This window comes from Maylandia zebra, linkage group LG8 (genome assembly GCF_041146795.1).
Source record: "Maylandia zebra isolate NMK-2024a linkage group LG8, Mzebra_GT3a, whole genome shotgun sequence".
Taxonomy (NCBI): Eukaryota; Metazoa; Chordata; class Actinopteri; order Cichliformes; family Cichlidae; genus Maylandia; species Maylandia zebra.
The window spans coordinates 8,138,143-8,157,304 of NC_135174.1; the positions used below are offsets into that span (position 1 = coordinate 8,138,143).

At 40.3% G+C, this 19,162-nt stretch overlaps 2 protein-coding genes and 1 pseudogene across 2 annotated transcripts in view; 2 read left to right on the top strand and 1 right to left on the bottom strand.

The window, feature by feature from the left end:
* Positions 1-2,007, top strand: part of pkd1b (polycystic kidney disease 1b) — a 32,640-nt gene extending 30,633 nt beyond the window's left edge. The window contains exon 40 of the mRNA XM_076887256.1: positions 97-2,007. Coding sequence (XP_076743371.1) covers positions 97-975 — 879 coding nt within the window. The 3' untranslated portion in view covers positions 976-2,007. The remainder of the gene's footprint in view (positions 1-96) is intronic.
* The window catches only part of LOC101477581 (uncharacterized), a 95,581-nt gene that overhangs the window by 43,716 nt on the left and 32,703 nt on the right, over positions 1-19,162 (bottom strand). The window lies entirely within an intron of this gene.
* On the top strand, positions 8,965-13,305 carry LOC101478512 (pepsin A-like; annotated as a pseudogene).

Consider the following 19,162-nt stretch of genomic DNA (forward strand, 5'->3'; position numbering starts at 1 on the left):
ATAGACTGCTAAATGTGAAGCATTCCATCAGGAAGGCTGAGTAACTAAAAATTGTAGCTGTTGTTACTGATTCTGCACATTTGTTCCCCTTTCTAGTTCAGACACAGGGTGAAGTTCAAAGGCATGGGCATCCCTCCTTCCAGGTTTTCACAGGCATCTTGTCTCTCCACCTTGTCTTCAACCGTTTCTTATTCCCGCTCCCCTTCTTCGCCCTCCGCATTCTCGTCCCCACGTCCTCTATCCTCGGCTCTCTCCAATGGGTCTAAGGACTCGTCAGTGTCTGAGCTTGGTTTTGAAGTCCAGCAGTACCTAGACAATCTGCTGCCCCGTGTTACTGCTCTGTTATCTCGTTTTGATCGGGTCAACCAGATAAGTGAGGACATTTACAACCTAGAAATTAAACTGGATGAGGTTCAGACCAGGAGAAGGAAGACATGGATGAATTATGAGAAGAAAAGTGAAAGAATCTTTGGAGAGTTAGGAATACCAACAGGCGCAGATGAAGGAAGGATAACAGGAGAAGTTACTCACAGGAAGACCAGTCTCCATCATCCCAAGCTACTAGTCTCCCTGCCATCTACACTCCAGTCCTCTGTCCCTTCAGTGTACATGTTTCCCAATACATATATCTCCTATTCCGAGTTTGAGTCAGTAGCAGTTCAACCTCAGCCAGCTAGTGTTGTGCACTCTTGCGAAGTTGCCGACCCTACACCTGGAATCAGTGTATTGTATTCAAAAGCTTCTCAGTTTGAAAAGTTCCCCAGAAGAAGAGCGTGGCATTCTGGGAGCTCTCATTCAGCTGATGCTGCTCAGAGGACATTCCAATTGTTGGAAGTTTCTCCATGTGGAAACGGAGAAGAAAATTCTGCTTTTAATCCCAGACCCAAAAGTGAAGAAGGCTTAAGAAGATCTATCGGGGATGGGATTCCAGTAAAGAGGAAAGCTTGGATCTCTGAAGGACCAGAGACTGAGTGAGAAACCTCACAATAGAAGAAAAATGTCTGTGTCTGGAAAACAGAATCATTTGAAAAAAATGACCAAAATGAAGACACACGTTTTTGCTGTTGTCCATTTTATGAACATTTTACTGTACTTTACAACATTCTATAACTCTAAGTGGTAAAGACACTGTGCTGTAGATATTCTGCTCTGCAGATGAATAAAGGCATGACCATTTGATTCAGACATTGCAATATGTTTGAAATCCACTCCAGGAACAAGCAAAAGTCCCTCAGATAGCAATATTAAATTATAAACCAAGAAATTGTTTGGCAAGAAGCAGGAGCAGCAGCAGGTCAGCTTATACATAAAAAAAAATTCCAAATAGCAAAGAGCAGGAAACTAGAAAACATCCCTAATTAAAAGAATGTTACAGTTTAATTGGACTTTATGCTCCACATCTTTGAACAGAGAAAGTGTTCCCTCATAAGGTTATGTGTGTACTTCTGTGTGTTTGCTTTAAGTGTTAACATAGCCTAGGACTATTTTACATACACATGTTATATTGTTACCTAACCGAAGGAATAGAGATAATTTAAGGAACAACACATTCTGACATGTAAGTGCTGGAGTGACAAACCCAGTCAGTGGAACCAATGCTGGATAAATGGGGATAGTTCCATTAGGAAGAGCATCTGGCATAAAATCTTAGTCAAAACAAACTTTCAAATTCTGGTTCATAAAGAATAAAATTTCCATACCAGATTAATAGGGGCCAGGTTAACAATGACCGCCTCCGGTACTGTTGGCCAAGAGTGTGCTGGTGGAAACTGTGCTACTGCTGGCAGAAGACAAAGGAAGAAGAAGGGGGGGGGGGGGCATGTTAGGAGGGAGCCAGAGAGAAGGAAAGGCAGGAGTTTTTATGTAAGAGTAGGGACTTTAAGTCTAAAAGAGAGAGAGAGCTGACTTCTACCATGGTGTAGATATGAACAGAAATGGAGGATGGGTGATCTTAAAAGAAGATTATGTGAATAGTGAGTATTAGGCATTTAACATCATTTATATTCTGCTAAAGTTTCGTTGTTAATATAAATGCAAATATAATACAAATAAGCCTACAGTTTAACAACCCCTTTATAAAAAACTTACATATAACAGAATAACTTATTGTTAACCTCACTGACCTATTACAGTGTTCATAGAGCTCCACTGTATCTCTCCTCCAATCTGCATATCGTACAATAAACCTGTAGCCTAAGACAAATGAACAACACCGAGTAACACAACTAAAGTTATGAAACAGCAACTACTTTGTCCCAGCACATAAGCAACAGTCACCTGTGTGTGTGAGGAATAAAAGAGGAACTGTCTTATTCTTTTACAAATGAAGTCATTAGTTATAAATCACAGCCTTACTTATTTGTGTACAGGATACTCTCTCAAGTCATCTGGTTTGACCAGTTTTCTAGCCCACGGTGAACAATGTTTGTTGACTTATGACTCAGCTAAATTTGTGCTAATTATATATCTTGTGTTTTAGCATTCATAGTTTCCCTATTGACAAAGGTTTTTTACTCAATTTGAAGATTTAATAATGGGCCCTTTGACCCTGTTCACAGTCAGGTCTGCTGTTCTAGTTTTCATTTTGTCCCACCTTCACATTTGTTACAGTAGTCTTCATCTTTTGATTAAACTGTCCTATTGGTGAACCCAGTGCATGCCATGCTATGAGGCTATCTGAAAGACTTGTTTATGCTTGGTTAAGAAGTTAGATGAAAATTAGTGAGATGCAGTATGGCTTCATGCCAAGAAAGAGTACTACAGTGCAAACATGATGTTTTCTATGAGAGCAAACATCATATGCTTTAACTGCTTTATCTACCAATAAAAAAAGATGGCACACACCAATTTGTTAGACTGCAAAAAAACCCCTCTAATTTTCTGCTTCTAACTTCAGATAAAACTGAGATAAAACCTATTGTAATTTGACATAAAAACAGGTTATCAAGCCAGATAGTTACTCTGGAAGACATTATCTTGGCCTCCAGTCACGCTGTGAGGAATCTCACAGCCATTTCAATCAGGCTCGTTTCCTCGGTGAATATTAAACATCCATCCATTCGCTTCCGCTTATCCTTTTCAGGGTCGCGGGAGCCTATCCCAGCTGTCATAGGGCGAAAGGCGGGGTACACCCTGGACAGGTCGCCACTCGCCAGTCTGTCGCAGGGCTAACACATAGGGACAGACAACCATTCACACTCACATTCACACCTAGTGGCAATTTGGATTATCCAATTAACCTATCCCCACAAGCTGCATGTCTTTGGACGGTGGGAGGAAGCCGGAGTACCTGGAGAGAACCCACGCAAACACGGGGAGAACATGCAAACTCCACACAGAAAGACCCCGGCCTGATGGAGGAATTGAACTCAGGACCTTCTTGCTGTGCGGCAACAGTGCTAACCACCGTGCCGCCCTGGGAATATTAAACAAACGCGTTTAAATGCTTTCTTGCATTTGTGTAGTATCGCTAAGGTTAGAAACACCCTGTCTCAAAGTAAGGCTAAAAAACTAGTTTGTGCATTCATTACTGTGGAATGCTGTCCAAGCATGTGGGATATTCACTCTTCCATGTTTCTTTCCTAATTAAATGTGTATTTTTTAACTTCTCATGTTCCTTAAAGCTGGAGTTCTTCTGCTACATCTCCCTCCTAGTCTCAGTACCATGACTGCCTCACTGGCTTCAGTGTTGGAGGTCACAGCCTGGAGAACCTGGTGATGTCATCAGACAATATTATTCCATCTTTAAAAGAGACCAGACTGTAGTGGGTTTTACCAAAGCTATATAATTACTCTGAAATCACCCTGTCCTTCAAGAACCTGTACATGTTTGTGTTACCATTAATCTGTAGCCTACAACACAATGAACAGCACAGAACAACACAGCTGAAGCTGTGACGCAGCAAATACTTTGGTCACATGTGTCAATGGGGAAACTATAAATGCTAAAAAAAAAGACATTTACAAAGCATAATTTCAGCTGAGTCATAAAGTCAGCAAACTTTGTTCCCTGTAGGCCAAACTATTCATCAAACCTGATGGCTTAAGAGAATAACAGAGAACGATCTTGATGTACTGATTACAGATGTCATTTATTATCTGTTCACTTTGTCAAGAATGAGAAAATTCCCTCTTTTACAACATCAAAGATTTGCAAGCGTAGGAATTTATCAAAGAGAACATAACTTTATACACAAACACACACACAGAAATATATATATAACATATAACAGCTCAGGTTAAGCAGTTTGGAGACAAAGTTAGAGGCAAAGCTGAGATGCAGACAAATTATAGTGGATATATGGATGAGATGGGGGCAGACGGTGACCCTAAAGCGAGCGGTTGAAAGTAGAAGACATTTGTTGGGATTTTTGTTTGTATGTTCTTTTTTTTCATCTGCGTGACTTATTTTATCTCACCTGAAAGGGATTTCATGTTCCAAACCCCTTTTCACAAGACAGTTTAACCTGAGTACACTCAGCCTATGGTGGGGATATGGAAGCGTTGAGCCAATGAAGATGAATTAGTTGTACCACTTTATACTCTTGTATTCTAGGATTGACTCTAGTATTGGCTTTCACTAAAAGCTAGGAAGGCGTTCATCTTGGATGATTTCATACTGAAAACCAAAGTCAGGCTTGCATCTGTAATTACAGTGAAAAGGGGATTACATTTACTGGTATTTATGTAGTACTTTTATACTAAATTCTAGAACTTAAAGTGCTTTCTTTACTGCAAGGCTCATTCACAAACATTCATACAAGTGATTTTTTTTCTACGCCTAAGCACGTTTAACCTAATACTCACACACTCTGACTCCAGGGGAAACACGTGAAATGATTCAGGGATCAGTTTAGTGCCCAGGGATACTTTAGCATTAAGTTAGTGATCACTGATCTGATTGGTAGATGGCCCACTCCCTACCTACTGAGCTACAGCCGCCCTGGAGGATGCACTGCTCTTACACATGTGCAGGAACAATGCTGAACAAACGTCTGCTTGCATTTATGCTTATTGTATGTATTTAAAAACTGAATTCAGCTTTTTCATCACTCTCTTTGTGTATATGGCCTTTATTTATTTGTGCATTTATTTTTACATCAGCCAAGAAAACAAACTGGGACCACCTCTGAGCATTACAAACTCACAAACACACTCCATGTCCCTCATTTGGGATGTATTAATGTGGTTATCCTAGGGAGGCTGCCGATAATAAAGTGAAAAATATTAAGTGACATTAAAGTATTTTAATGCTTTGGAGACTTACATATATAAAATCTATTAAGAGTAAAATCCAGTTTGGATAGTTTTTAATTGTTAATAAACTCTGAAGAGGGGAATTCCAGAAAAATATGAGAACCTCTGTTTTCATCCACATCGATCTGAGAGGTAAAGATGTGGCAAAATAACGACAATAGCACTAAAAGTTAGTTTAAGGGGATCACTTTTTTACACTTGCTGCAACAGTGAGTTTTATGTTAAGAAACTGATGATATACTGTCCATTTTTATTCTCTGTCTCTTAAGCAGTAAGTGGTTCTTTGTTGTTTGGCTGGTGGCACTGAAACAGGAAAATCCAGCTGTCAGCTGTAATGTTTGGTTTGATAAAGCAGTTTGTAAATGAAGGCTATGTGGAGGAGACCCTGTGTGAGTCAGATGACAGACCAACAAGCTCAAGTCAGAGACTCTGCGTGGCGCAGTCGGCTGGTGCAATCAGCGCCGCGTCAAGCGACAAAATAATCATTTTTTACCCAAGCACATCAAAACAGTTTCTACATGCACATCACATCACACCACGAACATAAACAATTTTCTTACTGAAGCACGATCAGGAATCCCATCAGTATGTCCGCAGGGAAAACAGGTCGATGTCTGTGATGGGCCAAAAAGGGGACAAGATGACTCCAAGGGCGAGATGACGCACTTTTTAGAGCCTTTTCTTTTTCTATACTGAAACAAGAAGGCGGTAAACATGTTCTGAAACTTGAAGTGCTTATTTCTTAGAACCAGCAACATCTACGTCAGCTTTTTGGAGCAGGTCTCCATGGTGTGAATTAGGATTTATAGTTCTCTCATGAATGTCACCAAAACTTAACCTCCTCCATTCTCCACACTCTTACAGAACGTAGCCCACAAATTTCAGCTGAAAATCAGAAGCACTGGCTGTCTTTACACTGCGACTCAGAGTCAAGTTGGCCCCACCTTCAAATCCAACAAAAGTGGTGTCACACGTTTGTGCTGTAAAAATCGTTGTTTGTGCTGCTATCATTTAAAAGATATTAATAAAAGTTTCTAGAGGTCATCAGAGGTCAACCAGCTCCCCCCACATTAACGGAAACAAACAAAACTGGTGTCAATCAACTGTGCTATGTTTGTGCTGCTTCAACTTCCCTCTGATCAAGAGTATTTTGTACTCGGGAAGTTGCTGCCACGTGAAAGAATATTTCATTATGATTTGTAGTTTTCTCTTCATAACCTTTTGTTTGAGAGGGAAATCCATGTTTGTGTCTTTTTGTGTCTCCCTCTCATGCAGACGAGGGGTTTTCGCACCTCTCCCTCTTCTCACTGATTGTGGTTGCCATAGCAACATAGCTTTTTGGCTATGCCACCCTTTCTTTTTCAGGCTAAAACTCATCAAGGCCGATTCTGTGAGTGTTTAAGAGGGTCAGTGTGCCCTCTGTTTATCAGGACCATTCAAACACAGCTATTATTCATCACAAAAAACATGCTCACATCTTCAAGCCAATACTTCATTATATGACTGTCATTCAAAGTTTTGAGGGCTTACAGGTTTTAAAGGAAGTGGATTAGATATTCAAAATAAAAGCTCCTAAAAACCAAAGCTACTTATCACTGGCCTTTTATCATGCTCCATTTTATCAGAATCAGAATCAGAATCAGAATCAGAAAGGGGTTTATTGCCAAATGTTGAGCAGGTTTACAACATTAGGAAATTGCTGCGGTGCTTCAGTGCAAACATAGTGTCATAAATAGCACTTAAATAGACATGAAAAAATAAAAGTAGGGATAAGAATTAAAAGTGCTACGTAGAAAGATATGTGCATGAGCTATACATGAGATATATACATGAGAATAAGAATTAAGAGTGCTACGTTGAAAGATATATACATGAGTGCAGGTGGTGATCAGTGCCAAACATGGAATGATGCAGTGAACACAGCGTAGGGTCATGTGTTAGTAGCGGGAACAGTCATATGGTTATTGTTCATGTGTCCAACAGCAGAGGGGAAGAAACTGTTCTTATGGCGAGAGGTTCTGGTGCGAATGGACCGGAGCCTCCTGCCTGAGGGGAGCAGGTCAAACAGACTGTGTCCAGGGTGAGAAGGGTCAGCTGAGATCCGAGCTGCACGCCGCAATGTCCTGGAGATGTACAGGTCCTGCAGAGATGGGAGTCTGCAGCCAATCACCTTCTCAGCAGAGCGCACAACACGCTGCAGTCTCTGTTTGTCCCTCATAGTGGCTCCAGCGTACCACACGGTGCGCCATGATGGAGGAGGTGAGGATGGACTCGATGATTGCAGTGTAGAACTGCATCATCGTCCGTGTTGGCAGGTTGAATTTCTTCAGCTGCCTCAGGAAGTACATCCTCTGCTGGGCTTTCTTGATGACGGAGGTGATGGTGGGCTCCCACTTCAGGTCCTGGGTGATGGTGGTACCCAGGAAGCGGAATGAGTCCACAGAGGTGATGGGGGTGTCAGTCAGGATGATGGGGGGGAGTGGGGCTGTGTGCTTCCTGAAGTCCACAATAATCTCCACTGTCTTCTGGGCATTCAGCACCAGGTTGTTGTGGCTGCACCAGGACACCAGACGTTCAACCTCCCTCCTGTAGGCAGACTCATCCCCGTCAGAGATGAGCCCAATAACGGTGGTGTCATCTGCAAACTTGATTAGCTTGACAGACTGGTGGGTGGAGGTGCAGCAGTTGGTGTACAGGGAGAAGAGCAGAGGAGAAAGAACACAGCCCTGAGGGGAGCCGGTGCTGATGGTCCGGGAGTCCGAGACATTCTTTCCCAGCCTCACGTGCTGCTTCCTGTCCGTCAGGAAGTCAGTGATCCACCGGCAGATGGGATCAGGCACATTCATCTGGGAAAGCTTGTCTCGGAGATGGTCTGGAAGGATGGTGTTGAAGGCAGAGCTGAAGTCCACAAACAGGATCCTGGCGTAGGTTCCTGGGGAGTCCTATTCCTATGGACTTCAGAACAATGATGATGACCTTTAAAAAAAAGGATTGGCTATCGCTTTCACAGAGACTTGGTGAGACTTGGTGCACACATACATATGTAGACTTTGTTTCACTTTTTAAATAAATGTAGTAAATAAAAGCGCTATATATTATGAGATTTATTTATTTTTTAATTATTTTATTGGATTACATAAAAATATCATTCTACCTGTATGAAAATATATGCCACTCATGCTTTAGAGTCTACAGATAGGTCCTTCCACAAAGTTGTACATTTACTATTTTAGTAAAGTTTTCTGGTCTGATATGCATCGTTTTCTACTGCAGTTGAGGGCAGAGTCAAAACAATGAAGTGGGCCTTTGCTGTGTTTGCCATGGTATCACTCTCCAAGTGCCTCGTTCAGTAAGTCAGACTATAAATCATCCATTTACAGCCTTCTCTTAAACAGTTACAGACATATATGACACACTGTCAGGTCCGCTAAAATAAAAGAAGCATAAATAGTAAAACTTTTAAGAGGTTGCTGATATGAAAAAACACCTCTTTACATTTCAATAGAAAGTTTTAGGATTTAGCCTAATGTGAAAAATATGGGTTAGGGTTATGCAGAGTGCATCTCTGTGCAATCATGCTTTAGAGTCTACATACACGTCCATTAACAGGGTTGTACACCTAATATTTGACTACAGGAGTAAAGTGTTCTGTTGTTCTTATATACATTATCTTCTATTGCAGTAGACGGTAGAGTTGAAACAATAAAGTGGGCCTTTGCTGTGTTTGCCATGGTGGCACTGTCTGATTGCCTCGTTCAGTAAGTCAGCCAAACTATATTTCATTCATTTCATTCTTCTTTTTATTTATTTTTTACTTTTACTATTTGAAATAAAAATAGTAATAGATCGACATGGCCATCTATCATATGCAATATAAGATACGTATAGTATAAAATATTTATATATGCAGTTCTAAGAGGGTGTTGGTATGAAAAAACATCTGTTCACAGCTCAATAAAGTTTTCTAAATGTATCCTAATGGGCAAAATGTAATTTGCTCCCTTTGATGACTCCTAGGATCCCTCTGGAAAAGGGTAAGAGGGCCAGGGTGGTCTTGGAGGAACAGGGTCTATGGGAGGAGTATAGGCAAAAATACCCATACAATGCCATGGCCAAGTTTGATAGGAGCTTTGCTGTGGGCCCTGAATCCATGACCAATGATGCTTGTGTGAGTAACATCATCTAAACGTTGAACATGCATATCAACATACAGAGAACATGACAAACGTCTTGAGAGTATACCTTCATGTCTCCTCTTCTTCTCCAGTTGTCTTACTATGGAGTCATCTCAATTGGAACTCCACCTCAGTCCTTTAAAGTCATCTTTGACCCTGGCTCATCTAACCTGTGGGTTCCCTCCATCTACTGCAACAGTGCAGCCTGCAGTATGTAAATCTATGATTACATAATGCATTTCCACACAAAGTCAGAGAGTGATTCTGAAAACCTTTATAATGACAAAAAAATATATAAGGGTCAAGGGTCCAGTTTACAGTTCCCAAGACTGAGTTACCAAGGTCCCACCCTGGAGTCTGGCCCAGGTTAGGGCCGTAGGGGTTCGGTGACGATGACTGGCACTTCCAATAAACTAACTAGTGGTACATGTTATTTCTCTGGTGGGGAAGGAGCCTGATCTGGTGTGCAAGATTGAGACATTTCTAATAGACACACAATGTAGGTGAACTGTTTCAAGTATCTTCTACAAAGAGGAGACTCTGGTTAAGACCCAGGAGCTGCTGGAGAGATTATAATTCTTGGCTGGCTTGGAGTTGAAGAGGTAGCCAGAGTGGGGAGAGTCTGTGCTTCTCTGCTCAAACTGCTGCCCCCGTTATCAGAACTCAGATTATGGATGGATGGTTTTTATATTTAGGATTTGGTAGTTAGGTAATAGAACTGAGGTACAGCATTTTGCCATAAACTGTGTTTTCTTTTTGACCCTGGTAGGAGCAGCACATACAGACAGTATGGCAGACCTCTCAGTATGACGTATGGCACTGGCAGCATGACTGGCTTCTTGGGATATGACACTGTGACGGTGAGAATTTTAAAACAAGCAAAAACAACCCCAAAACATCAGTCTGTTTAACAGTAAATGTAAAGATGAAAAAACGCCATGATAATCCCTACAAAATAAAAACTATGTTAGCCTGAAAGTATTGCTCCAAAATATTTTTATAAACCAGGGAAAAGAACTTTCACTTGTTTAATAGTAATTGTAAAGGTATTACAGTGCTTTCACAGTAAAAACTGCGATTGCCTCAAAAAGTATTTATGAATGTGAAATCTGAACATATAAAACACAAATGAAGGGGTTTTTCACATGTGATTCTTTAAATAACATTTGGAGTGGTTTTGGTTTTAAATGGAGATCAATAGAATGGTATGAAAAAGAACTTTTCAAAAAACCATCACCATTGGTTTCAAACTGTACTGGCTTCATCTTTGGTTGGCAGGTTGCTGGTCTGACTGTGACAAATCAGATCTTTAGTTTGAGCCAAACTGAGGCCCCTTTCATGCAGTACATGCAGGCTGATGGTATCCTTGGTCTGGCCTACCCAAGTCTGCCTCTGGTGCGTCACCTGTGTTTGATAACATGAATGCAGGCTTGACTGACCAGAACCTCTTCTCCCTGTATCTGAGCTCATAAGTATTATGCGGGATTCTACCTGACTCTGGAAATTATCTATAGATGCCTCATATATTAATTTGTACTCAATTCCACCTGGATTCCTCTCTCCAAAGAACTGTACTGTTAGATCACAGTTGACAGGTAAAACCAAAAGTTACAGCCCTATATTTGTTTCAGAATCATGATAGAGCTATATTGCCAAAGAAGTTTCTTTCCTAATGCATACTGTGTTGTCCATTACAGTGTTTCTGGTAATGGTCAGGCTGTGGCTTGTAATGGTGGTTGTGAGGCTATTGTGGACACTGGAACCTCTCTGATTGTTGGACCTTAAAGTGACATTGACAACATCAATGCTTGGCTGGGAGCAAGAAGTCAGAATGGAGAGGTCAGTGCTAAAAAACAAAAAATATGGAGAAATATGTTGAGTGAAGTACCACTTGGTCTGGTGAAACTGATACTCTTCAAAATTTACATATTTTACAGGCAGCTTATTTTAACTTTCCTTTTCCATCAGTACATGGTCAGCTGCAACAACATTGACCAAATGCCTGATGTGACCTTTAACATCAATGGACAGCAGTTCACTCTCCCAGCCTCTGCCTACATCAGTCAGATAAGAATTCCTTTCCTTATTTACAGTGGGGCAAAAAAGTATTTAGTCAGCCACCGATTGTGCAAGTTCCCCCACCTAAAATGATGACAGAGGTCAGTAATTTGCACCAGAGGTACACTTCAACTGTGAGAGACAGAATGTGAAAAAAAAATCCATGAATTCACATGGTAGGATTTGTAAAGAATTTATTCGTAAATCAGGGTGGAAAATAAGTATTTGGTCACCTCAAACAAGGAAAATCTCTGGCTCTCACAGACCTGTAACGTCTTCTGTAAGAAGCTTTTCTGTCCCCCACTCGTTACCTGTATGAATGGCACCTGTTTGAACTCATCATCTGTATAAAAGACACCTGTCCACAGCCTCAAACAGTCAGACTCCAAACTCCGCCATGGCCAAGACCAAAGAGCTTTCGAAGGACACCAGGAAAAGTATTGTAGACCTGCACCAGACTGGGAAGAGTGAATCTACAATAGGCAAGCAGCTTGGTGTGAAAAAATCAACTGTGGGATCATTCATCAGAAAATGGAAGACATACAAGACCACTGATAATCTCCCTCGATCTGGGGCTCCACGCAAGATCTCATCCCGTGGGGTCAAAATGATCATGAGAACGGTGAGCTGGTGAATGACCTGCAGAGAGCTGGGACCAAAGTAACAAAGGTCACCATCAGTAACACACTACAACGGCAGGGAATCAAATCCCGCAGTGCCAGACGTGTTCCGCTGCTGAAGCCAGTGCATGTCCAGGCCCGTCTGAAGTTTGCCAGAGAGCACATGGATGATACAGCAGAGGATTGGGAGAATGTCATGTGGTCAGATGAAACCAAAGTAGAACTTTTTGGTATAAACTCAACTCGTCGTGTTTGGAGGAAGAAGAATACTGAGTTGCATCCCAAGAACACCATACCTACTGTGAAGCATGGGGGTGGAAACATCATGCTATGGGGCTGTTTTTCTGCCAAGGGGACAGGACGACTGATCCGTGTTAAGGACAGAATGAATGGGGCCATGTATCGTGAGATTTTGAGCCAAAACCTCCTTCCATCAGTGAGAACTTTGAAGATGAAAAGAGGCTGGGTCTTCCAACATGACAATGATCCAAAACACACCGCCTGGGCAACAAAGGAGTGGCTCCGTAAGAAGCATTTGAAAGTCCTGGAGTGGCCTAGCCAGTCTCCAGACCTCAACCCCATAGAAAATCTGTGGCGGGAGTTGAAAGTCCGTGTTGCTCGGCGACAGCCCCAAAGCATCACTGCTCTCGAGAAGATCTGCATGGAGGAATGGGCCAAAATACCAGCTACTGTGTGTGCAAACCTGGTAAAGACCTATAGTAAACGTTTGACCTCTGTTATTGCCAACAAAGGTTATGTTACAAAGTATTGAGTTGTATTTTTGTTATTGACCAAATACTTATTTTCCACCCTGATTTACCAATAAATTCTTTACAAATCCTACCATGTGGATTCATGGATTTTTTTTTCACATTCTGTGTCTCACAGTTGAAGTGTACCTCTGGTGCAAATTACTGACCTCTGTCATCATTTTAGGTGCGGGAACTTGCACAATCGGTGGCTGACTAAATACTTTTTTGCCCCACTGTATGTTTTATAACTTCTCTACATATTCCCTAAATTGTATTTATTTTTTTTCTGTTACATCTCCTCCTTAGTCCCAGAGCTATGGCTGCCTCACTGGCTTCAGTGGTCAAGGTAGCAACCTGTGGATCCTGGGCAATGTCTTCCTCGGACAGTACTATTCCATCTTCAACAGAGGCCAGAAAACGGTGGGTTTGGCCAAGGCTAGATAATCAACCTGAAGTCAAGTCCTTCAACATACATCTTTGTGTTATAGTCAGCTTTGTAACATCAAAAGTCTAATAAATAAATCAAGTTTTTAAAAAGTTAAAACAATTTTGTCTTTGTTTTTTTTTTGTATTTGTTTGTTTTTTCCTTATTCATGAAGAACAAAGCATTTCAAATCTCCCATTTGTAGGCTGATAACATCTAATTTGATATGATAATTAAATAAAAACACACAGTTCAACAACTCTACAATACAAAACTTACATATCACAGAATAACACTGTCTTAACCAGACTGCCCCATAAACAGTGTGCATAGGCCTCCAGTGTATCTCTCCAACATCAAGCAACACAGCTGAAGTTATGAGACAGCAAATACTTTGTGTCACGTGTGTCAGTGGGATACATGTGAATGTATTAAAAATGATACTCCAGTAGTACAAGTCAAGGAGAGTATTAAAGTTGGCAAACTTTGTCCACTTCAGCAAACAATCTGTTTGTACTGGAGTTAGAATGTGATTTGTTACCTTTAATAACATTTTTTCATTTGTAAAATAATTACATTAATTTTCATCTTTTAAAATGAGAGAAAACATGCAATATAAGACCCTCTTGGCAGTTTTAGTGTTAAATGCTTTGAAGTCTATGGTGTTATTTTTGTGCCTCTATTCTGAGCGCATGTTAAAAAAAAATGCGAGCACAATTTTTGCATTTTGATGAGAAAATTATTTTGAGTGAAGAGAATTTTAATTTGAGCGAACAAAATTCATTCTTATGTGCAAGACATATATTTCAGTGTTTGCTATTATTCATATGCACACATAATTACAGCCCCTCTCGCTCATTTGTTCGCATTTGCTCTTCCTCAGATCTCTGCTCTGTGTGCTGACAGACAGCTGCGGACCTGCTCTCAGTGTGTCGTTCGCGCTCACAACATCTCTGCTTCATGCACACTCAACTCTCTGTACACCGTTATAAGTGTGCCACAAAACCAACCAATCACATACTTGGATGCAAAAATTCTGATTGGCTGGTTTGGTTTAAACTAGATTAAAACCAACAATAGTCTTAAAAAATGTTATATTTTAAAATAAAATAACTAAACATACTAACCAAAAATAGATTTAGCTGCATTCTGGGCCCTAGCACTATTTATATATTTATAAAGAATTACAAACAATAATTATATGATGCTTAAAGCAGGTTTATTAATTAATATCCAATTTATTTCCAATTTGCATCGAATTTATCAGTGTGAACATGGTGGTGTGAGTCTGACTGAAGGACTAATGTGATGGTAAGGTGTCTGCTGCTCTGCTTTGAATATTAGTAAGAACTTGACATAGAGATTACTAAATGGATGTTAAGAAAAATTGTGCCCAAGTTCAAGACCATATTCATTGTTGTTTGTTGTTGTTTTTCACAAGAATTGTTAGTTCCCATAGAGGTTTTTTTGGGGGGGGGAGTGAAAATTAAAAAACAAACAAACAGCCAAAGCAGGTTAATTAATCTTTGGAGTGTAATTTGCTGTTAGTTGCCTTTTCCAACCCCTATTTGTGTGTTTTTCACTTTTATCTGGGGTAAAAGAAACTGTGCTTGAGATTGATTTTTGTGGTCTTTCTCTTTTCCAGCTTGAAAGCTGCTGAAAGACCACAAAGTTTTTCCCCCTGTGCTACTCATGTCAGTGCAGGGGGAACTCGCAGAGAGGCCAGGGTCTAAAAGGGATCCTGGAGAACCTCTGAGGGTGTTATGTGCTGGTTTGCATCCAAGGCCAACATCTGTTTAACTAGGCTGACAAATAAATGTTGAACATTTTCAGTAGTTGTTCGAGGTTATCAATACATCGAGTATTCTGGGATTGTAATCTTGTCTCGTATTGAAATTGTTTTTCACTCTTAAATGTCCAGTGCTGTTCGTTGTAGTTGTCTTCTATGAAATAGTCATCAGTGCACAAGCCAGAGTCCAGAACATAATCTGGTGGCTGACCCTGATGTCTATGATAAATTTCAAAACATCATAATCCATATCCCCAGGGCAGAGTGGCACCTCTATAGAAAGCTCCACAGCTACCAGCCCCAGAGACCACATGTCAATTGCTTCATCATATGGAATACCAAGCATAAACTCAGGTGCACCATAACCAGCCATCCCCACACAGTCACCAACTGAGTGGTATAATTACATAAGAATAATTATAATAATTTTCATATACTTATTCTGTAAGTTTTTTATGATGCATTGAAATGCATGAAACCTACAGTTTATATATAGAACTTGAGGTTTTAGTCATTAAAATCATATGGATGTATTAAATTAGATACATACAGTTAAATAAACAATAAACTATGAGCTATGTAGTAAAAGCAAGTTCTTAATTTAGAAAATGGTTATAAATTAAGAAGGTGATAATAGTTAAACCATTAAAAACTTAAATCTAAGTGAATGCTCATATTGTTTGCTGATATCATCTGGCTAGTTTCTTTCTCAGTTACATGTCAGGCCCAGTGGACTAAACCATAAAGGCAAGGAATGCAGAAAGTGTGTCCCGGTAGAAACACAAAGAGGTAAGATAAACAGGATTGTTGATAAAAACAAATTCTAATGTAAAATGTCACAAAATAGCTATGAATATCAAACTTAACATAATTAATTAAGGATCTATTATTTTGTGGGGATTTTGGTGCTGGTAATGTTGATTTGATAGGTAGGGATGAAGAAAAAAAATGACCAAAAACGGATCAATAACAGAGACAAAAATATCCTGCCCTATATGGACAAGGACTTCATGGTCAGTGCTTCTTTTTCATGCCAGTGAGTGTTTTGTTGTTGTTTGGATTGGGTGTGGCTCAGTCAAATGATGTCAGGTCAGGCTGTTAATTAGTCATAATTAATCTCGTATTACTGCAGGATGTATGATTGTAGGTTTTATTGTTTACTATGTAATGTAATCAATAAAATGTTCAATAAACCATGAGCTGTGTCAATTCAAGACATAAAAAACCCATTATTAATTATAAAAGCTAATAACAGTAGATAAAGTAGATAGATTCTTAACGTTTGCTGCCACCTACTGGTCATTTTTAAATTTCGCTCTCAGTTACAAGTCAGGCCCAGTGGGGTAAAGGCAAGCAGACAAACAATGTGGAAAGTGTGTTGTTGTACAAACAGTAGTAGCCAACTTTTTCACACTTGTAGCTTTTGTAGTATTGCAGTAGTTCATTTCATCCAGTACAGTGCAGCACGTGTTTAAGGTATCACATTTATTGCATCTGTTATTAGGCATTTTCTGAGTGTTTAGGTTGTACAAACCAAAATCAAAGCCAAAATCTTTGGTAAATAGCAAACTTTAGTCTAACACTGGGCATCTTTTTTTCTTCAGTGGTGTGATGTACAAATTCGCATTATTTATTTATTCAATCAAGTTAGATTTGAATCTGACCAAACAGACCACTGCATTTGGCAACAAGTGTGCTTGTGGCTCAATATGTGCACTGTTATATATGATATACACAGCTACATGCTGTTCTGGGTCAGTTGGCTCTCTGAAATTATTTGTATACCTTCTCTGGTACCAAACTGCCCCACTGAAATCTTAAAATGTCACACACATGAAACCATGGATGAAACCATAAAATTCTCCCTGCTGCTTCTATTCTTGAGAATTGGTTGAATCCAAAACTGCTTTCTTCTTTTATTTACTTAACAGATAATAGTCACGTATAAAATATGTATATAAATAAAATAAATCTTAGCCTACAACACAGTAATCAATATTAAGGTAACACTGCCAAAGTTATGAAACAACAACTGACATCAACCTTTAGTTTAACACAAGCACAAGCATAATCAGTGGCAGCCAGCACTGGGACACTGCATAGAAGATGCTTGGCTGAATTAAATTAATCCCAACACTCAGAAGTCCACACAAAAGGGTTGTCAGGGCTTGAAAATCAGTCAAAAGCACAACCACATTCACAAAGTCCTTGCAGAAATAGTATCCAGACATGCCTAGAAACTAGCAGAGTTAACATCATGTGTTGGGCACAGAAAAGTCCAGAATGGCCTGAACCTTGGCCAGCAAGGCACACACATGCCCATGCCCTCATTGTTTCCCTAAATAGGTGACAACACCCTTGCCAAACTCACATTTAACATGCACTTTCACATCTATCAAAAAATTCCTGCAAAATCTGTGTAATCTCACCATGCTGAAGAATAAGTCACAGTGTCACAGTTAAGTACATTGATCAGGCAAACCGTTTTGACGACCTGCTTAATATTTTTCTTTGTCCCTCTTTTGCTACCAAAACAGCCCTGACCTGACCAGTGGTAATATTGTTATGCCTAGGCACTAGACAGTGCAGTATTGATTAGCCTTTGGATAGTGACTCTTAAAGGCTTTACAGTATACTGTAGTAGGTGATCAGGCGTCACAAAGAAAGATATTTCAGATGTATAATGGGAAATGAGGCACCTGCCTGTATCCTTTCAGGAGGTCCAGTTTTGTTTGGCCAACCCTACTACAGGGAGTGCAGAATTATTAGGCAAGTTGTATTTTTGAGGAATAATTTTATTATTGAACAACAACCATGTTCTCAATGAACCCCAAAACTCATCAATATCAAAGCTGAATGTTTTTGGAAGTAGTTTTTAGTTTGTTTTTAGTTTGAGCTATTTTAGGGGGATATCTGTGTGTGCAGGTGACTATTACTGTGCAGAATTATTAGGCAACTTAACAAAAAACAAATATATACCCATTTCAATTATTGATTTTTACCAGTGAAACCAATATAACATCTCCACATTCACAAATATACATTTCTGACATTCAAAAACAAAACAAAAACTAATCAGCGACCAATATAGCCACCTTTCTTTGCAAGGACACTCAAAAGCCTGCCATCCATGGATTCTGTCAGTGTTTTGATCTGTTCACCATCAACATTGCGTGCAGCAGCAACCACAGCCTCCCAGACACTGTTCAGAGAGGTGTACTGTTTTCCCTCCTTGTAAATCTCACATTTGATGATGGACCACAGGTTCTCAATGGGGTTCAGATCAGGTGAACAAGGTGGCCATGTCATTAGTTTTTCTTCTTTTATACCCTTTCTTGCCAGCCACGCTGTGGAGTACTTGGACGCATGTGATGGAGCATTGTTCTGCATGAAAATCATGTTTTTCTTGAAGGATGCAGACTTCTTCCTGTACCACTGCTTGAAGAAGGTGTCTTCCAGAAACTGGCAGTAGGACTGGGAGTTGAGCTTGACTCCATCCTCCACCCGAAAAGGCCCCACAAGCTCATCTTTGATGATACCAGCCCAAACCAGTACTCCACCTCCACCTTGCTGGCGTCTGAGTCGGACTGGAGCTCTCTGCCCTTTACCAATCCAGCCACGGGCCCATCCATCTGGCCCATCAAGACTCACTCTCATTTCATCAGTCCATAAAACCTTAGAAAAATCAGTCTTGAGATATTTCTTGGCCCAGTCTTGACGTTTCAGCTTGTGTGTCTTGTTCAGTGGTGGTCGTCTTTCAGCCTTTCTTACCTTGGCCATGTCTCTGAGTATTGCACACCTTGTGCTTTTGGGCACTCCAGTGATGTTGCAGCTCTGAAATATGGCCAAACTGGTGGCAAGTGGCATCTTGGCAGCTGCACGCTTGACTTTTCTCAGTTCATGGGCAGTTATTTTGCGCTTTGGTTTTTCCACATGCTTCTTGCGACCCTGTTGACTATTTTGAATGAAACGCTTGATTGTTCGATGATCACGCTTCAGAAGCTTTGCAATTTTGAGACTGCTGCATCCCTCTGCAAGATATCTCACTATTTTTGACTTTTCTGTGCCTGTCAAGTCCTTCTTTTGAC